This window comes from Lithobates pipiens, unplaced genomic scaffold (genome assembly GCF_037356315.1).
Source record: "Lithobates pipiens isolate NorthernLeopardFrog02 unplaced genomic scaffold, aLitPip1_a1.2 Scaffold_8, whole genome shotgun sequence".
Taxonomy (NCBI): Eukaryota; Metazoa; Chordata; class Amphibia; order Anura; family Ranidae; genus Lithobates; species Lithobates pipiens.
This window is the reverse complement of record NW_027507903.1, coordinates 277,871,861-277,897,745: the sequence shown is the minus strand read 5'-3', so window position 1 is coordinate 277,897,745 and position 25,885 is coordinate 277,871,861. Positions and strand designations below refer to the sequence as shown.

Sequence of the window (25,885 nt, the reverse complement as noted above, 5' to 3'; positions counted from 1 at the left end):
AACACCATCCATGGCCTGAGGCAGGACCTAGTCATCTCTTGGGATCCCGGAGCTCTAGGACACGCGTTATGGGCCATGTACACTGAGCCATAGATGGTATTTGATCTAGCATTCAGCTAGCTCCCTTTGATGCATATGGACATTTCCAAGTTTATGTTTATTTTACACCTTTCCTGGTTCTGCAATTTTCAAGTGCCCTAACGAGCTCCAGCATATATTTATGTGCACATGCTCAGTGAAACATCCTTCAGGAAAATTTCTGTAAGCGACTACCCACCTTCTTTGCAAACCGAAAAGGATTTTATTTACCCAATACTACATGCTTTATTATTATCATCATTCGTAGCTGCTTTATAGTGACCGGGCACCCTGTGGGACGTTCCTGTATTACTTGCCTGCCTCACCTCAGTGACAAATTTATACACTTTCTTCTTTACATATATATTCATATAGCTCCAGAAGAAGCGCATCCAGAGTGCAAAACTAGTCAAGCAATTCTTGATTGTACCTTTTGAGCATTGAAACAGAATTGATCTATTCTGGTTTGGTTTTATCAACCCCTATATACAATCATTGTATGACAAATGTTTAGATAATCCCATATGTATATACATCTGTTATTCTTTAGGGGCTCATTTATCAAGCCATAAGAACTTTTGTCAACCTACCAACCCAATCCATGCAGGGTCAGTTTGAACTCCGAACTGTCTGGATGGTCACTGAAACAATTTTTTAAAATCATATTCACTTATGTAAATGTTTTTATTCTTGTCCTAGTCTTTTTCATGAATGATTTGTAATAAATAAACATTATACATTTTTTAAACAAATAAGTACAGTATGCCTGAAAAGTAAATTTCTTCCAATTCCTACACATTATCCACCTTTGGGTGACTTGTTTGGCATATATTCATGTATGCTGACTTGCTTTCATTTGAATTATATCTATGAATTTTGAACATTTGAAATAGAGTGAGCTTTCAGCAAGGTTAGATACACATGAAAAATTACTCTAAAGTCCAATTCCCAGATATCAGCAACACCTCCCCCTCCCCCGCACCAGCAACCTGAAACCACACTCATGTGAAAGTCCTTCTCTCTTCTGTATGCTCCCTGAGGTCCTTTTTTGAGTGTTCACATCACATCACTACCTATGTTACATAGACACTTCCTATTGGTGGAGGCAACATGTTCACCTGCCAGGTCCTCTTTTATAGGCTTTAGAGGCAAGAGAACTTGCAGGGTGATGAGGGGATTATTGCCCAAGAAAAAAGTGAAAAATGCCCAATCCCAAGGCAAGAATTTAGCTTGGCATCATAGAAGGCATGGGGACGGGGACTTTGACAAGACTGAGGAGTATGGAAATTGATGCACAATGCACTGTACAAATTTTCTTTTTTTTTTAGTTTAATTAATTTCAAGTCATTCTGGACTTTAAGGTTAACATTTCCATAATATTAAACACCCATATGTATTCCTCATACAACTTATGTATTCAGTAAGAGTAATATCTCACACATTTGTGTGCATTACTCTTTGGATAAAACTCCATGTCTCTTTATATCCAAAACACATCCATTCTTTATATGTTGTTTATTATATTGGTTTAGAACTGAAAAGGTTAAGCTTTTGATGATGTTTTGCCACGTACACACACTAAATTTCCCCTATAGTGTCATATTTTGATGCATTTTATATGTTACAGAGCTGCTTTCAAATGCTGGTGTCAAGCCCTTGATGAAACGCTCAACATGTCTGATGCTCTTAATTCATGGCAAGAGCTTGATGGCTCCCCAGACAGCATAAGCAGCAAAAGATCTAAAGATTACAGTAAGAGATTTTTATCCCAAGCGGGAATTTGGGGTTGTTTGCTGGCTGCTGTCATTGCTTCTAAAATGTCTCGGTAAGTATTGAAGAAAAAAATTTCTTGATTTACTTTTATTTATCACATAATTTTTAGTGCCCAGAGGGGATCAATAAAAGCTTCTCCTGGTACATGCTTTAGAAATAAACTATTACAGTACAGGAAGCGCAAAACTTCACTGCAGCAGCAGTTCAGTTAGCCGAAAGCTTTTTGTATACTTGGTTTATGCATATGTTCTGTCTGAGAAAACAATAGGCTTTTCAATGTGAAGATTTAGATAGTAGAAGACATATTTTGTATACAATATATTTCGGCACTTGTCGTTCTAAACATATACACACAGAGGACAGAGTATATATAGAAAGAAGTATAACATTCTACTACAAGTATAACATGTACCTTAAGGGGCCAATTTTGAAAAAACAGTAATGTTTCCTCCACCCCCAGCATTTTTTTGTCTCTTTCATAATAATAATAATAATAATAATAATAATAATAATATAAAAGAAGTGGTAGGCTATAGTTGGGCCATACCACCGCTTTATAAATTTGCTTCCAAGTGTTGCTTTATTTTAGTGCACATTGATAAAAAGGGAATCTTGGTCAGAAATGCTTACACTGAGCAGCTGCCTGAGGCTGTTTTTTATTGGATAGTTTACAGTGGCGGCCTGTGCATTCTGGGCACACGGGCGCCGCCCTCCCCAACACCTCCGCTGCCCTCCCTATTGAAGTGAATGAATTTTCACTATTTTCACACTAACGTTCCTTCCTGCCAGTCAAGGAGGAAAGTCAGTGAGACCTGTATCTCAATTGGCCAAAGCATTAGGCAATTCTATTGGATGCCTAATGCTTTGCAGAAGAGGAGATAGGGCAGAGGAAGCCTTAGGAGCCGAGTGGACACCAGAGACAATCAGAATAATAGAGATTCAAATTATTCAATGTTTCTTCAATGTTGTTGTTAAACTTTGCCAGACTTCTTTTTTTTTTTTTTACAGCTCCTGGTGCTGACCTTCTCTGTGTACTTGGCAATGCAGCTGTGATTGTTCAGAGCTGAATTGCCAGGTACTGGGTCAGGGAAGGATCTTGGCAACAGGTCAAAAGGACTGGACGTACTAGACACGCCCTGTGTAGAATGATGAGATGTTTTTGGGCGTGTCTACTACGCCCAGAGTATGCAACTTGTTAACACAGTGGCTCCTCCCGAGCTCTTCATTTTTTTTTCTTCACGCCACTGAGTTGAACAAAAACGAATAGTGTGTACTAGGCTTTAGGGCGACAACCATGGCTCCCTTTATAGATACAGTGGATAAGTAATACAGCCAGTCAGGGACAGTGTGTAGTTTGTGGGCTTACCAGGTGAAAATTAAAACAATGAAACAATGAAAAAAAACAAAACAAATGCAGCCACTTTATTAAGTGCTAGTTATCTGCAATATATTACATTTTTGGTTTAGTTGTGGATACATTTTAGGAAGCAGCAGCTACCTGATAAGGTCCTCTCTGTGCTGTCTTTTTCAATCAGCAAGCTTTATTTTCACTAGATTTGCAACAAAGAAGAATGTAACAAAGGCCTGCTGTCCTTTCCCAGACTTAATGCTAATGTGCAGGAACTTATATTGAGCAAGTACACATTGAGCAAGACAGATTGGGATACAATTTAAAAATATTGTTTTCTATTTGCCAGCTTACACACAATAATACTACCTTTATTTTCTGGAAATTTAAAATGCACTGAATGTCTCAAAATCTATTGAATAGAAAAGCAAAGATTTCTTTCATTATTGAAGAAAATGAGAAAAAGCTTTATAGCGGTTTATAGTTAGCGTGTACAGTGGAAGTTACAAACATGGGACAAAATAATTGACCCTTATCAAAATAGTAATACAAAAACAATGGGGCTTCATAACAAAAAAGGGACCCCTGATTTACTTATCGCTATCGCCAAGGTGATTCTTCTAGTGACAGGTAATTACATTTATAGAAATCATATAGATTTTTTAAATATACATATGCTTGAATTTTTTTTCAGATGTATTGTTACCTGTATAATTCACTGTATGTCCAGTGTTTCTGGGCCTCATAGCAATCGTCTTGTTTGCTGTAGCTATGATGATGCCCTTGCAGGACAAAAGTTGGGATAGATTTGTGTTCACAGTCCGGCAGGCTTTCTGTTATTTCATTGGTGCCAACCAGAGATCTATTTTTGTATGAACTTATGTCTTTCTGAATTTGTAAACCCACAAGGGAGTTTTCACTCCAGCATTGTCTTTGTAATGCCATCTTTTTTTTTCTCTGCAAGAATGTCATTATCTGTTCAACTGAACAGTTTAAATTACCAATGCCACCCTAGACACAGGATTTGAAGTAAACCGTCATGAGAGAAATACTTGAGATGACACTGCTGAACTTCTGAAAATGCCTATTTCCTGTCCATTACACAGACCCAGTAGTTTGAATAATTTGAATCATGCAGAACAGCAAAACCAAGGTTAAAGCTGAACTCCAGGAATTAGGCAAAATCTACCCTTACAATGCCACCCTTGCACTGCAAATGTTAAATGCTTGTTTAGTTTAGGGGTGTAGAGATAAGATGTATTAGTTATTCTATCCCTCAGTCTGCTAAGCTCCAGCGACGTTCTCTTCTACCTGAAGGTCTGGGCTGTGAGTAGAGTGTGGATGGTCCTTCAAGCTCATCGGGTACAGTGCAGGCTATTAACCCTGCATTGCACACGAGGGAGGCAAATGTGCAACAATGAGAGCACCTTATGCCCCATACACACGATGAGAAATTCTGTCAGCAAAAGTCGGATGTGAGCTTTTGGTCAGAAATTCCGACCGTGTGTATGCTCCATCGGACTTTTGCTTCCAGCCAGCAAAAGATTGAGAGCAGGTTCTCTATTTTTTGGTCAGAAAAAGTTCCTATCTGAAAATGCGTTCGTCTGTATGCAATTCGGATGCCCAAAAAAATCACGCATGCTTGGAAACAATTTGACGCATGCTCGGAAGCATTGAACTTAATTTTCTCGGCTCGTTGTAGTGTTGTACGTCACTGCGTTCTTGACGGTCGAAAGTCTAGAGAACTTTTGTGTGGCCGCGTATATGCAAGGCAACCCTGAGCGGAATTCCGTCAGAAAACCATCCAAGTTTTTTCTGATGGAATTTCTGATCGTGTGTGTGGGGCATTAGAGAGACAGCAGTGTAGCATGGATGGAAAAGCCTGTTGGACACAGGAATAATTGTTACATCCTTGTACCTGTAGACTAAAGAAATATTTCCTTGCAGGGTAGGTGTTCTCACTGCAGGAGTAGATTTTCTTCAATTCCAGGAGTTTTGCATTATGTCAGACCCTTAATCTGTATACTTGTTCTGGGCTAGTGAGTTAAAGTTTTCAAGCAAGAAGACAAGACAATGTTTTTTTTTTTTTTTTTATAAAGAGATAGGTAAAGACAACCTTTTGGAAAAACATAATAAATGCATATATTTTTTCAGGGAAAAAATGGCATTTATTATTTTTGCCCGTTGGAGCTTGCAAAGCATTGCACCTGTGATCGGTGGATCGTGGGTGCAATGGCAGACTCCTGCAGACAAGCCCTACAGCTTTCAGTCCCTACCTCTGTACAGGGCTGTCAGTTTGAAAGCTGCAGAGCAGCTTTTTTTCTTTTTTCCTGTTGGAGTCGCAAAGCATTGCACCTGTGATCAGTGTGCACCTCTGTACAGGGCTGTCAGTTTGAAAGCCACAGAGCTTGAGATTGAACTACAAGTGTACTCATTAACACCCTCACAGTTCATTGAGAACTACAAGCGGTGGCCGACAGGATTTGTAGTATGAAAGAATTACATGGCTCCGTGGACGCTGTCACACGTGGGGGGGTTGGCCCTAGTGCGGAGAACATGTGCTGTTACGCATTATACCCTAAATATGGGTGGCAAGTGTAACATGTTCCAGAAGGTGAATTTATCCTTTAAATAGCAGCAGCAAGCATGATGTTTATTCCTGGACAGAAACCCTAGCTTAAATTCTACATATAAGGGCTAAAATGTAAAAGCTAATAATATGATACCTATTACATAATAGCCCCTAAAAAAATCAACACACCAGGGGTAACTAGTTAAAGCAAAGTTTCACAAAAAAAAAATAATGAAATATAACTGTAGACACATAAATAATTAAATACAAGTAGGATTATAACATGTAGAAGGTCATCACTAAATGTAAAATACTTTGGAGCTATCACTGACTAAGTTACATTTCAGAGCTTAGAAAGGGTGAGCAGGCCTTCACATTTTAGTTGAACTCCAGGCAGATAAAGGAACACAAATGAATGCAGCTCTGTTTTAATTATTACATCATTAAATGTATTTTATTTTTCAATTCAAGCTTAGCTTGGGAGAGGGTGCCAGTTTGTTGTGCAGCAGTGCTAACAAGGACATGCTGACAGGAAGCACAGCGACTGAAAAATGGGCTCATCGGTTTACTGCTTCTTTTACTGTGCAACATGGTGGGCAGGTACAAGATGTATACCTTAAAGTGGAAGTAAACCCTCCTATCGTTTTCAGTCAAGGAAGCTGCCATCTTGGCCTCTAATAATTCTTCAACTGCCATAATGCTGCACATGTGATCAGTTATGACACCAGCCATTGGATGGTTTGAAAGTTTGGTTGAGAGGACAACCAATGTGAAAGTTAGCATTTCTGGCATGCCGGGAATGTAAGTGTTTTTTGAAACTGGGTTTACTCCCGCTTTAACTGCAGTAGAGAAAAATCAGGTCTCCTACCCTTCCAAAACAGAGCTGTAACTCTCGGGGCTAGATGCACAGAAATAAAAATCTGTATCTGTACTATATCTTGTTCATCTTCATGTTTCATTTATCTTTATAAAGGTTGTTTGGACCAAGCTTGTCCAAAGAAACAATTTACTTCACTCACAGTTGTAGCGGCTGTGTGCCCGATATAAACTACATACAGCGTTGTGTTCCAGCAGCAGGATGAGATCTTTCCATCCCACTCCCACAACATAATTCAGGCTGAGCACAGCTCAGCTATTCACTAGCATGCTTTGTATTCTATGATTGAATACAAAGCTTCCTCGGAGGCGGAGTCATCAGCCTGCCTCTCTGCCTTAGCCAATCATAGGAAGCTTTTTATTCATTCATAGAGTACAAAGCTCCCTCTGAATGGATGAGCAGCGCTCTGTCCGACTCAATTTTGTTTTGGGAGGGCAACAGAAATTTAATTTCCTGCTACTGGAACACAGTTCTGTATACTGTATGTAGCTGAGCTGAGGCTACATACAATTCATACAGGACCGCTGCAACTGTTAGTGAAATAAATAGTTTGTTTGGACCAGCTTGGTCCAAATTAACTCATTAAAGTTAAATGAAACCTGGAGATCCACTTTAAGAATGAGGATCTCAGGGAATGACTGCCGTGCCATATATTAATTAAAAGAGAAGTATGTTTTTTGTTTTTTTTATTCATACTTACCTATGTGGATGCAGCATCAGACTGATGTCCCCCTGCCATCTCTGCACTGAGAACCGAGCCACCGAACACCGGCAATGGCTTTGTTCTCACAGATCCTCGAGAGAAAAGCTGCTGACTGTCAGTCAGCATCTCTCCTTTCTGCTTCTCCAAGCTCATTGGAGCGCTGAGCTGTGGAGGGGCAGGGAGCGGCCATCTCAGCGGCCCGCTGAGACTTCCATCAATCAAGGCAGCTGGCAGACCCAGACTTGGAAGGTCAGGATGGCACACTGCCTCGACTGATTGCAGTGACGTCAGAGGTGAGCAGACTTCAGACTGATCTCCTCTGAAAACAGGTCACAGGAGTGGAAAATGAATTGCACTCCTGTGATCCAGAGGGGAAGCCCAGCCTAAAAAGCTCAGACTGGACTTCTCCCTTAAGTCATAATTATTGGTTTTAAATATAAATTTTAGCATACTGATTTATTACATTATAATATTATCAATCTGGGTTAATCTTGAATATACTCCAGCTCCCATCCTCACATTTTTTACTTAAAGTAAAGGTTGTAAGTCTACTACTGTCCAATATGCCATCTCAAAAATATGGTCTTTTGTAGTCATTTTAAGCCTAGGAAGAAAAATCTGACAACCATGGGATGGGGGGAGTTCCAAGTTCCACTCTTCCACCAATACCCTAATAGTTGCGCTTTGGATCGTCAAAAGCTGTAAAAAGAGGAATGCGGGAAGCATAGTGGCTTATTTATTAATAAGTTATTATGGCTCCTGCCTTGCAGCACTAGAGCAGTATGTTTGTTTTCCTGGCTTCCACCCATATTGGTCCCAGTGAGTGCGTTTAGGAGTAGGAACATTAGATTGTAATCTCTGAAGAAAGCAGCGACTAAAGTGAGTAGATCAGTGTTTTCAGTAAACGTAACCAAAAAATGTATCAGTGCTGTATAAATAAATACAATGAATCATAGATAATCTAGAATCCTAATAATTCTTGGCAACAATCACGTAATAGTAAATTGCTAAAATTAATTATGACTAAGTCATAAATACTGGACAAAAGATATTCTTTCTCAGCTCTCTTTTTATATGCCCTTTTTGCAGTTACATCTTGACATCAAATGTCAGAAAGAGAACAGATTGCTGCCTGTTCTCAGCTTTACTTTTCAAGGTAAGACACTCGTTTGTGATTCATATGTATTTTTTTGCACAGTTAGAAAATATCAGAAATACAAATGATGTAATATGCAACGTCTGTTTTCATTTCTAGTCACTGTTTTACGCGTCCCTGCCTCATCCAGATGAAGACCTTGATTATGCATTATATGAGATTGGGGAAGGATGCGAGATAACTGAACTTATTCCAGGGATTGACCTGTTTTCTGATCGACACAGAGCAGATGTCAACACTGTTGTCTCTAGTCTGGGTTTTCTCATTTCAGAACTTTATTCATTTGCTCAAAATATCATGGTTAGTCCCAAGTATAAAAAACACACACACAAATCTTTCAATAAATATGCTGATATCCTTCATCTTCAGGTTTTATTTTTGTGTACAAATTTCAGATTCATTTCTTTATCCCTGAAAACAATATGCTTTTCCTTTTCCCTCTTGTAGTTTTAGAATTGTTTTCCTGCTGATATATATATATATATATACACACACACTATACTGCTGAAAGTATTAGGACACCTCCCTTTACACACCCACGAACTTTAACCACTTCAATACCAGGCACTTACCCCCTTCCTGCCCAAGCCAATTTTCAGCTTTCAGCGCTGTCACTTTTTAAATTACAATTTTGCAGTCATACAACACTGTACCCAAACAAAATGTTTATCATTTTGTTCCCACAAATAGAGCTTTCTTTTGGTGGTATTTGATCACCTCGGTTTTTATTTTTTGCTAAACAAATAAAAACAAATAAAAAAAGACTGAAAATTTGGAAAAGATTTTCTTTGTTTCTGCTTTAAAATTTTGTAAAAAAGTATGTTTTCTCCTTCACTGATGGGCACTGATGAGCTGCACTGACGGGCACTAATAAGGCGGCACCGATGAGGTGGCACCAATGAGATGGCACTGATGAGGTGGCACTGATGGGCACTGATAGGCGGCACTGATGGGTGGCACTGCTATTCAGCTCTGATGGACATTGATAGGCAGCACTGATGAGCACTCATAGGTGGCACTGGTGGGAACAGAGCACAGACCCCCCTTGTCAGGAGAGGCGCCGATAATCTCTCCTCTACTTGCATCTGTCAGACGTGAGTGAGGAAAAGCCAATAAACGGCTCTTCCTGATTAACATCGTGATCAGTTATGATTGGACACCTCCTCACCTCCGTCAGGGCCTCTTTACTGAGATCGGTGATGAGGTGGGTCAGACTGACGCGCCGCACTACTGATTCGCCTATGCTGAGTGCCCCTTATGGCACATGATTACGGCTTATCCTGCTGGACGTCATATGACGCCCAGTCAGGATAACTGAACCACTGTCAATTTGCTATAGGCTGGGCAGGAAGTGGTTAATGGCATACCAGTCTTTGTCCGTAGGGTTCAATATTGAGTTGGCCCACCCTTTGCAGCTATAACAACTTCAACTCTTCTGGGAAAGTTGTCCACAAGGATTAGGAGTGTGTCTATAGGAATGTTTTACCATTCTTCCAGAAGCACATGTGTGAGGTCAGGAACTGATGTGGACTAGAAGGCCTGGCTTTCAGTCTCTGCTCGAATTCATCCCAAAGGTGTTCTATCGGGTTTAGGTCAGGACTCTGTGCAGGCCAGTCAAGTTCCTCCACCCCAAACTCGCTCATCCATGTATTTATGGACCTTGCTTTGTGCACTGGTCCAAATCATTTGGTGGAGTGGGGTTTATGGTGTGGGGTTGTTTTTCAGGGGTTTGGCTTGGCCCCTTAATTCCAGTGAAGGGAACTCTTAAGGCATCAGCATACCAAGACACTTTGGACAATTTCATGCTCCCAACTTTGTGGGAACAGCTTGGGGATGGCCCATTCCTGTTCCAACATGACTGCGCACAAGTGCATAAAGCAAGGTCCATAAAGACATGGATGAGCAAGTTTGGGGTGGAGGAACTTGACTGACCGGCGCCCCGATAAAACATCTTTGGGATGAATTAGAGTGGAGACTGTGAGCCAGGCCTTCTCGTCCAACATCAGTGCTTGACCTCACAAATGTGCTTCTGGAAGAATGGTCAAACATTCCCATAGACTCTGTACACTCCTAAACCTTGTGTGGGCAGCCTACCCAGAAGAGCTGAGGCTGTTATAGCTGAAAAAATGGGCCAACTGAATACTGAACCCTATGGACTAAGGCCGCGTACACACGGGCGGACTGTCCGCCCAACTAGGTTTGTCAAACAGTTTGACAAACAGTCCGTTCAAAATTTGCATGAGCGGACTTGACCACACACGACGAACGAACAGTCCGCTGAAAACTTGCGCGATGACGTGAACGGCACGTACGACGGGACGAGAGATTCGAAGTCCTATACACTGCAATGCAACCTTCGGCGTGTAAATCCTTTCTGAGCATGCGCGGAACTTAGTTTGACGAACAAGCCTACACATGAGCGGACTGTCCGCTCAAACCAAGTTTCAGCGGACAGTCTTACGGAAATTCCGAAAAACTTTGTTCGTCAGACTGTCCGCTGAAACTGTCCGCTGAAGCCCACACACGAGCGGACTGTCCGCTGAAACACTGTTCAGCGGACAAAGTTGGACGAACAGTCCGCCCGTGTGTACGCGGCCTAAGACTGGAAATCACACAAAATGTAGACTGTTGAGTTTCTAACTCAGAAACGTATTAGAATTATAAATTGTTTGGAAATGTAATATTTTACATAGTTTTACTGATGTGAGATGATAAACAAGCATTTATTTAAACCTAGAAATGTATTTATTTTTTTTAAACAGGTTTTGCCATTGCTTACTTTGTACCAGTATTTTGCTTCTACAGTATGCCGTGACCCTGTCAAATGCGTGGAAGGAAGGCTTTTAAAGGTTTGTGAAAGGCTAAGTTAATCTTATTGATGTCAAAATAAACACATGGTGGTATGACTGAATATAATTAAATAAGTTACACTGACTGACATTATCTTCCCAGGAATTGGCTCATTTTACTGCTCTTTTGATGATTTTCTGAACAGTATAGCAATATGTTCCATAGTAAAAATTACATCTGTGCTAATTGTTAGCTTGTTGCAAAGTTTAATCATTCAGCTGGTTTCAATAAAACATCACAAAGCTATGTTTTATTGCTGAACATGTGCAACCTTTGTAAAAAAAAAAGTGTGTTCATTTGATAAACAATAAGACCTTTTGAAGATTTGCACAAAGCAGACACATACATATGTCACATTAGAGCCTGACATATGTGCGACTATACACTGTATAATATGCTGCTACCGTACATCTACACATAGAGAACAGCAGGAGGATGTAAAATTACGACAATGCTAGTGTAATGTTTCCTTCTTGATGTACCAAGTTGTATTAGATTGGTTTGTATTAGGTGAACTATTTGGCTGACATATGAAGCGTTACTATCCTTCATATTGTCCCACAGTGGTTCCCAGATATTATCATGAAAGCCACATGTTGCCCTCAGTTACCTTAATATGGCTTTCAACTGCTTCTGTGCAAAACCTAATGTAATAATGACGATAACAACACCACACATCACACAGTTAACATCGTATATTGGGAACTGGAGATAAAACCACATTTTAGTAATCCTTATTACATTTTTGACCCAAGATCTCAACACAGAATCTCTCTGCAAGGCCAGTATACCCATATTTACTAAGTAGGGATGAGCTTCGTGTTCGAGTCGAACAGACGTTCGACTTGAACATTGGCTGTTCGGCCCTTCGGCGAATTCCGAACGTTTGGGCCGTTCGCGTCAAAATTCGAGTGGCGCGCGCGGACCACAATGCACTGCGGTGGCGCAGTGCATTGCTGGCTCATGATTGGCCAAGCATGCACTGTGACCCCGCATGCTTGGCCAATCGTAGCGCCAGCAGCGAGGAGAGCCATGATTGGCCACAGGCATCCTGCCTGTGGCCAATCATAGCTCAGGCTGTGTAGTGCACGCCCCACACTATATAAGGCCGCCTTTGAGGCGGCCTCGTGTAGTGTGTTAGCATCTGAAGCAGTGGGTGTTCTGTGTACCTTCAACACAGTACACACCGATCGTTTTTGGCTGATTTCCTATCTTGCTGCTGTGTAGTGGTTGTTGTCTGTGCCCTGACCGCAGTATACACCACTATATTCACCTCACCTATATAGCTAGTGATCTAGCTTTAACCACTTAACAACTGCCCATTGCCGATTAACGGCTTCAGGGCGGTTGTTTAACTCTGAGAGGCCGTTAATTAACGGCCTCCCAGAATTCTGCTCTCGCGCGCCCCCTGGGGCGCGCACTCGAGAGCATCCGTGACCGCCGGGTCCACAGGACCCGGCGCATCACGGATCACGGTAAACGGCCGCTCGTCGCGGCCGTTTACTACGTGATCGCTCCGTCAAATGACGGAGTGATCACTTGTAAACTTGTTCCTCCCTCCCCTCTCTGTACCGATCGGTACAGCGGAGGGGAAAGAGATCGGTGTCAGCAGCGATGTGGGCTGCATCTGCAGTGCCCACATCGCTGCTCACCAAATTTAACCCCTCAATTCCCTGCCAATACTCTGCAATACCAGTGCATACTCTGCAGTACCCTGCCATTACTCTGCAGTACCCCGCCATTACTCTGCAGTACCCCGCCATTACTCTGCAGTGCAGTACCCTGCCATTACTCTGCAGTACCCTGCCATTACTCTGCAGTACCCCCCAATACTCTGCAGTACCCCCCAATACTCTGCAGTACCCACCATTACTCTGCAGTACCCCGCCATTACTCTGCATTGCAGTACCCTGCCATTACTCTGGAGTACCCTGCCATTACTCTGCAGTACCCCGCCATTACTCTGCAGTGCAGTACCCTGCCATTACTCTGGAGTACCCTGCCATTACTCTGCAGTACCCCGCCATTACTCTGCAGTGCAGTACCCTGCCATTACTCTGGAGTACCCTGCCATTACTCTGCAGTACCCCCCATTACTCTGGAGTACCCCCCAATACTCTGCAGTACCCTGCTATTACTCTGTAGTACCCCGCCAATACCCCGCCAATACTCTGCAATACCCTGCCATAAATTGCCATACCCAGCCATACTCGGAGATACCCAGCCATACTCGGTGATACCCTGAAATACCCAGCCATAGACGCCCCCCACCCCTCACCGCCCTCCGGTGCTTCTACCAACTCGCCAGTACGATCAAAGCCAGAATCTTTTTTTTATTTTTTATTTCAGGCTTCCCAGCCTAGAGGTGAGATGTGGGGTCATATTGACCCCCAGATTTCACTGTAAAGAGGACCTGTCACCCCATATTCCTATTACAAGGGATGTTTACATTCCTTGTAATAGGAATAAAAGTGATCAAAAATATATTTTTGGGGAAAAAAATGTCAAACTAAAATAAATAAAGTAAAATGAACAATAAAAAAAAAATTTTTTTTTTAAAGCGCCCATGTCCCCATGTGCTCGCATGCGGAAGCGAACGCATGCGTAAGCCCCGCCCACATATGAAAACGGTGTTCAAACCACACATGTGAGGTATCGCCGAGAACGTTAGAGCGAGAGCAATAATTCTAGTCCTAGACCTCCTCTGCAACTCAAAACATGTAACCAGTAAAAAAAAATGTAAGCGTCGCCTATGGGGATTTTTTAAGTAGCGACGTTTGGCGCCATTCCACGGGCATGTGCAATTTTGAAGAGTGACATGTTTGATATCTATTTACTCAGCATAACTTCATCTTTCACTTTATGCAAACATTGGGCTAACTTTACTGTTTTTTTTGTTTGTTTTTTAAGCACAAAACTGTTTTTCCCCCCCAAAAAACGCGTTTGAAAAATTGCTGTGCAAATATCGTGCGAGATAAAAATTTGCAACAACCACCATTGTATTCTCCAGGGTCTTTTGGTATGCATATGCTGTGTGTGTGAAATAACCTGATAATATGGCAATTTTGTGGTAAAAAAAAAAAAAAAAGGAAATAGGCCGTCAGTACTTCAGGTGTGATCAATTTTCAGATATTGGCACCATAGCTTGTGGACTCTATAACTTTCACAAAGACCAAATAATATCCACCAATTTGTACTTATTTTTACCAAAGATATGTAGTAGTATGAATTTTGGCCAAAATTTATGAAGAAAAAATTACTAATCTGCTAAATTTTATAACAGAAACGAAGAACAATTCATTTTTTCGCAGAATTTTCTGTCTTTTTTCTTTTATAGCACAAAAAATAAAAAACCGAGCGGTGATTAAATACCACCAAAAGAAAGCTCTATTTGTGTGAAAAAAAGGACAAACATTTCCTATAGGTCCAGTGTTGCATGACTGAGTAATTGTCATTCAAAATGTGAGGGCACCGAAAGCTGAAAATTGGTCTGGTTATTAAGGGTGTTTAAGTGCCCAGTGGTCAAGTGGTTAATAATAGAGCTTGCAGTCAGTAGTGTTAGGAGATAGTGCGTGCTGTCTGCGTGCTCTGTACCCAGTACATACCGCTATAATATAGGGCAGGCCCCTACTTTCAAACATCCAACTTACAAACATCTCCTACTTGCAAACGCAAGGAGACAGCAGCAAGTGAGATGAAAAAAGATGGACGACAAAACAAATTATACAGGGGTGATAACCCTTCCCTATGTTTTCCAAAAAGCTTAAAAATAGTTTGTTTGACTGGAGCTACACTTTAAAAATGTACCGGTTGAAAATTACAAACAGATTCAACTTAACACAACAAACCTACACAGTCCCTGTCTTGTTTGCACCGCCTGTATACTGCTGTTCTGAGTATATAGGGCCTGGGGGCCACACGCATTTCCTTTTTTTAATATGGGTACGGGGTTCCCCTTAATATGCGTACAAGACCCAAATAGGCTGGTAATGGGCAGGGAGGGCTACCCATGCCATTTTTCTGAATGATTTTCAACCATATTGCAGGAACCAGATATAACATTAAAACCGCAAGCAGTTTTAAATGGTGTTATTTCCGTTTAATGTCATTTTGTGCAGGGACTGTTCCAAACACGGGAAACACGTGGCACTTCACAGGCATACTACAGACACCCCCCAGGCACCATATTTAAAGGAATATTTCACCTTTTTTTTTCACTTTAATCATCATTAAAATCAGTGCTCCCGCCAAAACGGCCGTTTTTAAAACTTTTTTTTGCAGTGACCCGTGTCCCCTGAGGCAGGAGGCAGGTCCCCAAACCCTTTTTAGGACACTATCTTGCATATTAGCCGTTAAAATTAGCACTTTCCATTTCGAACGTTCGAGTCCCATAGACTTCAATGGGGGTCTAACGTTCGTTTCGAACGCGGGGGTCGTTCGCAAGTTCTGGTTGCGAACCGAACCGGGGGGTGTTCGGCTCATCCCTATTACTAAGTTATACACCTCTAATAAGTATGAAGCCAATCATGCATAATAAGAGCTCATTCAAACCTTTGGCGAACATGTTTTCGTGCATTGGGTTAAGGTATTATAAGATTGCATGGTGACAACAGACTTGATAACTTACCATCATATTTCAAATTATCTATTAACCTCCCATAGCGGTGATCCCGAGTCTGGCTCGGGCTGGGATTTCAGTACCACGAGCGGTAACCTCGAGCCAGACTCGGGATCGCATCGCTGGATACAGGGAGGATACAGGGAGAGGTTACTTACCTTGTCCCCTGGATCCAGCAATGTCCTCCACGCTGTGTGAGCGAGCCGTCCTCCGCTCGATTCACACAGTGCCGAGTGCCACCGAGCTCCGTTCCAAACACTAAATCTAATGACAGCGACAATTCTGCAAATGAGCAAGTTTCAGTGTTTTTGGATTTGATTACATTATTGAATAATTTTTATTATTATTTATTATTTATTATATTTATTATATTATAAATTTTCTCATACCCGGGATGTCTACTAGACTCTTGTTTGAACAGATTTAAGAGAGTTATTCCTAAGAATTCCAGGCCTACAATATAAAACGCCAAATTTCCATGCAAAATAATTGTACTGCTTTCAGCACCTAAAATCAGAACTAATCATACCGCCATCGAGGTTAAGAACCACTTCACTGTGGGTGGCATATTGATTGAATGGGTTATTGACTATAGATTAATTATTCTTATTGGAAGAGATCAACTGGAAAAAATTTATAATTTATGCCTCATTTACACCTGAGCTTTTTGAAGCTCGAAGCTCCAAAACGCTCAGGGAGAAAAAAAAAAAATTATTCTCTATGGTGGGGGTTCATAGCTCCACTCCAAAACGCCTGAAGCCAAATTCCAGAAGCTCAAAAGGGTTTTTTTGGAGCTCAATTCAGGTAGATTGGTGCACTTTTGAAGCAGCTGAAAGCAGAAACACATAGCAACAAATGATGACACAGATGATAATTTTCTCTATGGGCTAATACGAAAATACCAAAGCTCCAAAATGCTTGGAAAATGCTGTACAAAAATGCTCAAAAACACAAAACAAAACACACAAACAAAAAAGTGGAAAAAAAATGCGATGTAAATGCAGCCTAATGGAAACGTGTCGATAATGGCCACAATTAATTGAAAAAAATATGTTATTGTAGATAAGGGGTCTTCAAACTTTCTGAACAAAGGGCCAGTTTACTGTACTTGAGACCTTGAGGGGGCTGGACTGTGGCCAGTGGAAGTAGAAAATACCTTAGCGTCAATGAAACTAAAGAATGCCCATCATTGATGTCAGTAGGAATAGTGCCACATCGCCGGTGCTAATGGGAGGAATAGTGCCACATTATTGGTGTAAATGGGAAGATAAGTGCCCTATTATTGGTGTCAGTGGGAAGAATAGTGCCCCACTTTTGGGGCCAGTGATGGGAATCGTGCCCAATTGTTGGTGCAGAAAGAAATAGTTCATTGTGTCAATGGGAAGAAGTGTGTCCCAAGGGCCTGATAAAGGCAAACCAAGGGTCACATCCGGCCCCTGTATCTCAGCTTGAAGACCACTGCTGTAGATAAAAATTATAATTTTATTCTAGAATTTGTCCTCTTTATAATGACAGTAAAATTATGATTATGGTACAAAGCGTTGCAAGTTATTTGCAAGTGAAATAAAGGCATTTTTCTTTTAATTTGGAGGTTTTTTTAATGTAACACTGAAAAAAACAAATATTAGGACTCAAGCTGAACATGAAAAAAGTGTAAATAATAATAGGCAAATAAACAGAAATGAACACAAAACAATTCAGAAGATAAATAACAGTGAAGGGAAGAAGGGAAAAATTAGTTGATTACAGCTGATTAGGGTAAATTAAGGGTTAATAAGGAGGTTGAAAATGATTAACCACTTTGTCTCTAACATACCCCCTATGGACCAGGCCATGGGGGTTATTTACTAAAGGCAAATCCACTTTGCACTACAAGTGCACCTGAAAATGCACTTGGAAGTGCAGTAGCTGTAGATCCGAGGAGGACATGCAAGGAAAATAAAAAACAGCATTTTAGCTTGCACATGATTGGATGATAAAATCAGCAGAGCTTCCCCTCATTTCAGATCTACCCCGATTTACAGCGACTTGCAGTGCACTTGTAGTGCAAACTGGATTTGCCATTTGTAAATAACCCCCCATATTTCAAATTCTTGCTATGTGTCTATGCATGAGTCTATAACTTTGTAAAGACTTATGATAAAGAATCGATACATATATTGTTTTTTGGGGGACAAACAGGGCTGTCTTGTGACCCTAAAGTCCTCTGAGAATTTTTTACATTTATTTGCATTGATGGTCTTTTTTCAACCTCACCTATTATGTAACTATATGTAACTATGTCCTTCCACCATAGCATACATACGTTCATATGAACCATGTATGTGTACCAAGCGTATTACTTCATCACTAGTGATATGATTAGGAGATTTACAATTACAGACAATTGTTATTCTCGCTGCTAGCAGAATGTGGATGGTTACACATCGGAGATGGTGAGGGAGATTATCAATTCCGATGCTAAGCAGGGCTAATTCAGGAGTTAGAGGGGTGGGGATACCTCTGACCTCTGATAGTATTTGGAACACTTCTTTCCAAAACATTAAATCCTTAAAGATAACAATGTACATATGTGCTTTAAAAAAAATGTTTCCAGCAAATAACTTAAAATAGAAACACGCAACAGGAGATGAAACTGTTAAATAGTACTTATAAAAGGGTGAAATGAAAGGGTTAATTAGGGAAAAAAAAGAGCAAGTCCTGTTTAGTTAAGAATCAACTCCCTGTGTACACAATAAAAAACTTTCCTCTGTCAGCAGCAGCTCTCTCATTCACAAATCTGCCTGACAGGGAATGCAGCAGATAAGATAGCTACTATGTTACTTGTTTGTTTTGCCTTAAAATGTTACCTTGAATTCTCACTGAGATTATTTGTCAGAGTGATCAGTGAGGAAGGCTTCAGACTAGCTCCCAGTCATAGGATCTCAGGGCTGTGCACAGAAGCTAAGTAGAAGGAGATGATAAAAGATAAGGCATACAAGACATACAAGTCCTGTGTACAGAGGAGGGGGTTTTATGGACGTTTGTAAGACGCCCAGGGTAGGCAACTGGTTATCGATTTAAAAAAAAAATGTTTTTTTTCTTACTTGTGAGTGCTTTAACTGACATCACTTGCAGATCAAACCTCATCCATTTGATCTGTGGATGAATAGAACAATGTAAACACAAAGTAACAGTTATTTTATTTTGTATCTCTCTATCATTGTTCTGAGCAGTGTGTAGAAAGGGCAACAAATTGTCAACAATCTGCATTTTATTTAGTTCTATATTTTGTTTCTTATACCATGTCCTACTTCCTATTCTATTTGAATGTGGCTCATTAGATGACAAAATGTTTGGAACCTGCATTTGGAATCCTATGACACGTATGTATTAGAGATAGAACTAAATAGTGAAATAGAGACATCGAAGAATGGATAACACACAGTTATAAAGGCTGCATTCTCATTAATGTTTTTCATTCTGGATGCAGTGAGAACCTTTTGAGTGTGCAGGAAAATAATGAAACATAATTTGTACATCCCAGCCTGCTTCAAATTTGCTATTTTGCAGCTGAAAAAATCCTGGACTGGCAAGTGGAATAAACACAGCTGAACATCACAAATGACCATTACAATGCCAGCTGAAGCTAAGAACTACAAGAAATGAACACTTGCACCTGTCGCTGATCAAATTTAGGTTAACTGGTCCCAGGAATCAAGGCTGATAAAAATCTGTTAAACGTTCATAGATGTATGACTGTAGCAATGTATTTGGCCAAACAAAGGTGTAGCATTGCTGAAAAAAACCCTGCTCTAGTTTCTAGTCACTACCACAAGTTTGTATTCTTCAAAAAATATTTGTAAGGCTAGGTGCAGCATCAATTAGCGACCAATCAAATTTCATTACACTCTGGTTTGATGAGCGAAGAGGTGATTTCTGACTGACTGCTATGGATTTCTGTACTTTACACATCCTCAGTGATCTTTACGTTTTTATTTTTTAACCACTTTCAGACCGGACCATTTTGCTGGTAAATGACCAGAGGTCTTTTTACACTTTGGCACTGCGCTGCTTTAACTGGTAATTGCGCGGTCATGCAATGTTGTACCCAAACAAAATTTGCGTCCTTTTCTTCCCACAAATAGAGCTTTCTTTTGATGGTATTTGATTGCCTCTGCGATTTTTATTTTTTGCGATATAAACGTAAAAAGACCGCAAATTTTGAAAAAAAATGATATTTTCTACTTTTTGTTATTAGAAAAATCCAATAAACTCAATTTTAGTCATACATTTAGGCCAAAATGTATTCAGCCACATGTCTTTGGTAAAAAAAAAGTCAATAATTGTATATTTATTCGTTTGCGCAAAAGTTGTCACATCTACAAACTAAGGTACGTTTTCTGGAATTTACGCAGCTTTTAGTTTACGACTGCCTATCTCATTTCTTGAGGTGCTAAAATGGCAGGGCAGTACAAAACCCCCCCAAATGACCCCATTTTGGAAAGTAGACCCCCTAAGGAAATTGATAAGAGGCATGTTGAGCCCATTGAATATTTTATTTTTTTGCCTCAAGCGATTGAATAATGACAAAAAAAAAAATTTTTTTTTTTTTTTACACAAAGTTGTCACTAAATGATATATTGCTCACACATGCTATGGGCGTATGTGAAATGACACCCCAAAATAAATTCTGCTGCTTCTCCTGAGTATGGGGATACCACATATGTGGGACTTTTTGGGAGCCTAGCCGCGTACGGGGCCCCGAAAACCAAGCACCGCCTTCAGGCTTTCTAAGGGCGTAAATTTTTGAGTTCACTTCTCACTACCTATTACAGTTTTGAAGGCCATAAAATGCCAAGATGGCACAAAACCCCCACAAATGACCCCATTTTAGAAAGTAGACACCCCAAGCTATTTGCTGAGAGGCATGTTGAGTTCATGGAATATTTTATATTTTGCCACAAGTTGCGGGAAAATTACAAACTTTTTTTTTTTTTTTTTTTTTTTAACAAAGTTGTCACTAAATGATATATTGCTCATGCATGCCATGGGCATATGTGAAATGACACCCCAAAATAAATTCTGCTGCTTCTCCTGAGTACGGGGATACCACATATGTGGGACTTTTTGGGAGCCTAGCCGCGTACGGGGCCCCGAAAACCAAGCACCGCCTTCAGGCTTTCTAAGGGCGTAAATTTTTGAGTTCACTTCTCACTACCTATTACAGTTTTGAAGGCCATAAAATGCCAAGATGGCACAAAACCCCCACAAATGACCCCATTTTAGAAAGTAGACACCCCAAGCTATTTGCTGAGAGGCATGTTGAGTCCATGGAATATTTTATATTTTGCCACAAGTTGCGGGAAAATTACAAACTTTTTTTTTTTTTTTTTTTTTTCACAAAGTTGTCACTAAATGATATATTGCTCACGCATGCCATGGGCATATGTGAAATGACACCCCAAAATAAATTCTGCTGCTTCTCCTGAGTATGGGGATACCACATATGTGGGACTTTTTGGGAGCCTAGCCGCGTACGGGGCCCCGAAAACCAAGCACCGCCTTCAGGCTTTCTAAGGGCGTTACAGTTTTGAAGGCCATAAAATGCCAAGATGGCACAAACCCCCCCCAAATGACCCCATTTTGGAAAGTAGACACCCCTAAATTTAGGGGTACACTAGTGAGACTAGGTAATAAATGGCGGGTGCCCTGAAACTATAAAAAAATAACTAACCAACCAGCGTCACCTGTAACAGTTATATGGTGATCACTGGTGAAAGGGTTAACTAGGGGGCAATTAGGGGGCTTTATGCGGTAGTATATGGGGGTCCCTGGCGCTATAAAAAGCTGCAGCGAACCTAAATACCTACCTGCCTAACTAGCGTCACCTGTGACACTAATACAGCGATCAGAAAAACGATCGCTTATTAGGCTGGGTTCACACTGGAGCGATGCGGGAACGCCACGAATGCGCGGCGGGTTCCCGCATCGCATGCCTCCCGGCGGCAGTTCACACTGCCCTATGCGAACTGCTGGGAGTGTCAGTGAAATGTTACTGACACCCCCAGATCAGTTCGCATATCGCAGTGCGATCTGCAAACTCGGATCGCATGGTGTGAACACCCATGCGATCCGATTCTGCTGCGGGCCAAAAAAAGGGTCCCGTGCGAATTTGCGGCGGGTGCGGCGGGTGCGGCGAATGGCTGAACTCGAATCGCACAGAGATCGGATGTGATTTGCACTGCAGTGCGGTGCGAATCACATCCGTTCTCATAAACCGCTGCAATGTGAACCCAGCCTTAGTGACACTGGCGACGGGGGGTGATCACGGGGTTAAACCTTTATTGGGGGGGTTAGGGGGGTACCTTAGAACTAAAGGGGGCTAACCCTAACTGCCCTAACAGTTATTAGTCACAAATGACACCCGCCGGGTGATCAGGGGGTTAAACCTTTATTAGGTAATAAATGGCGGGTGCCCTGAAACTATAAAAAAAGAACTAACCAACCAGCGTCACCTGTAACAGTTATATGGTGATCACTGGTGAAAGGGTTAACTAGGGGGCAATCAGGGGGCTTTATGCGGTAGTATATGGGGGTCCCTGGCGCTATAAAAAGCTGCGGCGAACCTAAATACCTACCTGCCTAACTAGCGTCACCTGTGACACTAATACGGCGATCAGAAAAATGATCGCTTATTAGGCTGGGTTCACACTGGAGCGATGCGGAAACGCCGCGAATCCGCGGCGGGTTCCCGCATTGCATGCCTCCCGGCGGCAGTTCACACTGCCCTATGCGAACTGCTGGGAGTGTCAGTGAAATGTTACTGACACCCCCAGATCAGTTCGCATATCGCAGTGCGATCTGCAAACTCGGATCGCATGGTGTGAACACCCATGCGATCCGATTCTGCTGCGGGCCAAAAAAAGGGTCCCGTGCGAATTTGCGACGGGTGCGGCGGGTGCGGCGAATGGCTGAACTCGAATCGCACAGAGATCGGATGTGATTTGCACTGCAGTGCGGTGCGAATCACATTCGTTCTCATAAACCGCTGCAATGTGAACCCAGCCTTAGTGACACTGGCGACGGGGGGTGATCACGGGGTTAAACCTTTATTGGGGGGGTTAGGGGGGTACATTAGAACTAAAGGGGGCCAACTCTAACTGCCCTAACAGTTATTACAGTCACAAATGACACCAATGCAAAAAAAAAAAAAAAAAATGACATTGGTGTCACTGTGACTGGGGGGCAGGGGTAATTGGGGGGGTGATCGGGGGGTGATCGGGGGGGTGTGAGTGTGCCTGGCATGTTCTACTGTGTGTGTAGAGTGTTGGTGCAACTTACTGATCCGCTCTCCTCCGTGTCGGAACGAAAAATACCGACACGGAGGAGAGAATACATCACTTCCTCTCCTGTGTTTACATTACAGGAGAGGAAGTGATGTCACCGGGGATTTCTATTCGTCGGGAGCGATCGCGAGGGGGTGGCCATGAATGAATGGCCGTCCCCTCGTCCGGGATCGCTCCCGAACGAATACCGACCGCCGCAGGCACCGGGCGGGGGCCCGATCGGGCCCCCGACCCGCGGGAGGCAAGGGACGTACATGTATGTCCTTATGCCTGCCCGTGCCATTGTACCGACGTACATCGGCGTGCGGCGGTCGGCAACTGGTTAATAAACCTGTAAGAGGAAAAAAAGTAACCCACTGTAAAGATTTTCCATTAAATACTACAGTGGCATTTGGACTGTGGTTGCCATGCGTTTATGTTAAAGGACAAGTTCAGCTTTCATAACATGGTACACCCATATTCAAGGTGTAACACAATTCTAATGCATCGCCCCCCTCCCCCCGATCCACCCTTTTTGACAGTGAGCGGGGGTCTTCTCCCCCCCCCCCCCCGCTAGCTGTCACAATCTAAACAACCGTCCCCACTGCATTATTCATTCACAGTGTTCTTTGAATAGAAAAACTACAAGTACCGACATCCCCAAAGGCTCTCAATGAACTACCATGGTGCTGTGGAATGCTCTGGTAGTTCATTGATTCTTCCAGTCAGTGTGAAACTGCCTACCCGTACAATGTAGGAGTCCTGCATGGCACCCTTGATCTGCTGATTGTGGGTGCAATACTTTCCAGGCTCTTACAAAAAAAAATAGTAAATGTACATTTTTTTACTTGCAAAAGAATGTGCAATTATTTATTCATTTATTTTTAAGTGAACTTATCCTTTAAGCCTGTCTGCTGTGGGCATTTTTCTATGTAGTGAACACATTTTCATGGCCAACTGTGCGTTTAACCTAAACTAAATGCACCCACACACTGTGTTCCAAATTATATACAGAAGTGTGCACTTAGAACATTATTATGAACATTCACAATTTAGTAATGTTTTTCTCAAATGTAATACTATAATTGCATGTAATACCATTGTATTAAATGTACAGTGCTGTAAGATGACACATTACAAATACATATAATGTATCCAAACATAGGTGATATGTATATATCATAGTTTTAGGTGTTCTTCAAATAAAAAATAAGTATTCTTTAAAAATAAGGAACGTGTATCCATGGTCACAATGAAAAATGAAAAATTCAATTATTTCTAGCCTACTCTTACAACTCTGAACAATCTTGTAGTTGGTAAACTTACTTTGTGAAGATCCCCACACATTTGCATCCTTGAATTCTGTGACACGTCTTTACTACGCCCTGTGGGTGGGCACTGCTGTGTCACAGAATGAGAGGAGGAGTTTCGGCAGGCGGGTCAGTACAGGAATCATAGCTTACAGGCAACAACGTAGCATGGGGTATGTAGTACTTAGAAATTGAATGTAAACAGCAGGGGAGAATTGTTTGTATTGCTGTCACAATGCTGATGTTATAAAATGAAAGTCTATACTGTGATCATATAACTACTGTAGGCTGTTACCATTTTTTGAGGAACTTTAAATGTTACTGTATATACACTAATCTTTGCTTAATTGCTTTATATTTGTTACTCTTAGCAGGTCAAGCATTAGGGTCTCAGCGTGATTCATTAAAAGGCATTATAAGGCATCTACTCTATTAATATATTTAAAAAAAAAAACATATCCTCCCATAACAAAATGCACAGTGCTTAACTGTGCATGCATCTGCAATCATATCTCTTCTTAGTGCCCCTACAAAGTCCCATAACTGTCTATGAAATCAACCAAATGCAGCACCCAGTTATGGTGTGGTAACAATGCTGCACTGCTCCTAAATACAGGGTAAAGTTGTCACATGTAGGCTGTGCCTGTATGCACCAAAATTGGGATGAAAAATAAGTCAGGTGGGTTGCTATCTGCATTGGCACTGCTGGTTCAGAAGCCTGTAGCTTGCTGATCAGCACCTGGCCACACCTGGTCCAGCCCACAGCTTTTTGGGTTGCCAGCACTGCGCCCATTGCTGTAACCCTCAAACTGTGTGCTGCAGTGTCTGAGTGGGGTTGAATGTGAGACACAAATGAAAGAAGATTTAACTTAGTCAATGAAGGCAAAGGATTTTTTTCTGTTTATGTTATGAGGCTTGGGTATCTGGGAATTTTTTTTGCTCATACAGGAGCCTTATTTTAATTTTTATCTTCCATATTTACTGATGATTTATTCATTTCTCTGTAATAATTCAATTTGTTAGATACAGTATACATGTAAATTAACAATGAAATTACCTATTTTTGAGTGATGAATTTTGTTGATTGCAGAAAAAAAATCTCTAGTGGTTCTGAATAGAGACCACCCTGATGTAAAGAATCTTGTCAAAGTGTGTTACTGTTTTGAAAGCCTTTTTCTATGTATGATGTGTATTTATATGTGTATAGGAGGGCAACTGTATTTGTTGATTACATAAACAGGCTCTGTTTCCTGCTTTGCTGTGCTACAACGTGGCACTTCTCCTTCTCACAAT

At 41.4% G+C, this 25,885-nt stretch overlaps 1 protein-coding gene across 2 annotated transcripts in view; it reads left to right on the top strand.

Annotated features, from left to right (window-relative positions):
* CFAP54 (cilia and flagella associated protein 54) overlaps positions 1 to 25,885 on the top strand; it is a 538,848-nt gene that overhangs the window by 372,366 nt on the left and 140,597 nt on the right. For both annotated transcript variants that reach the window (XM_077472059.1, XM_077472058.1), the window contains exons 44-47: positions 1,706 to 1,903; positions 8,441 to 8,507; positions 8,607 to 8,807; positions 11,270 to 11,356. In XM_077472059.1, the coding sequence (XP_077328185.1) occupies positions 1,706 to 1,903; positions 8,441 to 8,507; positions 8,607 to 8,807; positions 11,270 to 11,356 (553 nt within the window). The remainder of the gene's footprint in view (positions 1 to 1,705; positions 1,904 to 8,440; positions 8,508 to 8,606; positions 8,808 to 11,269; positions 11,357 to 25,885) is intronic.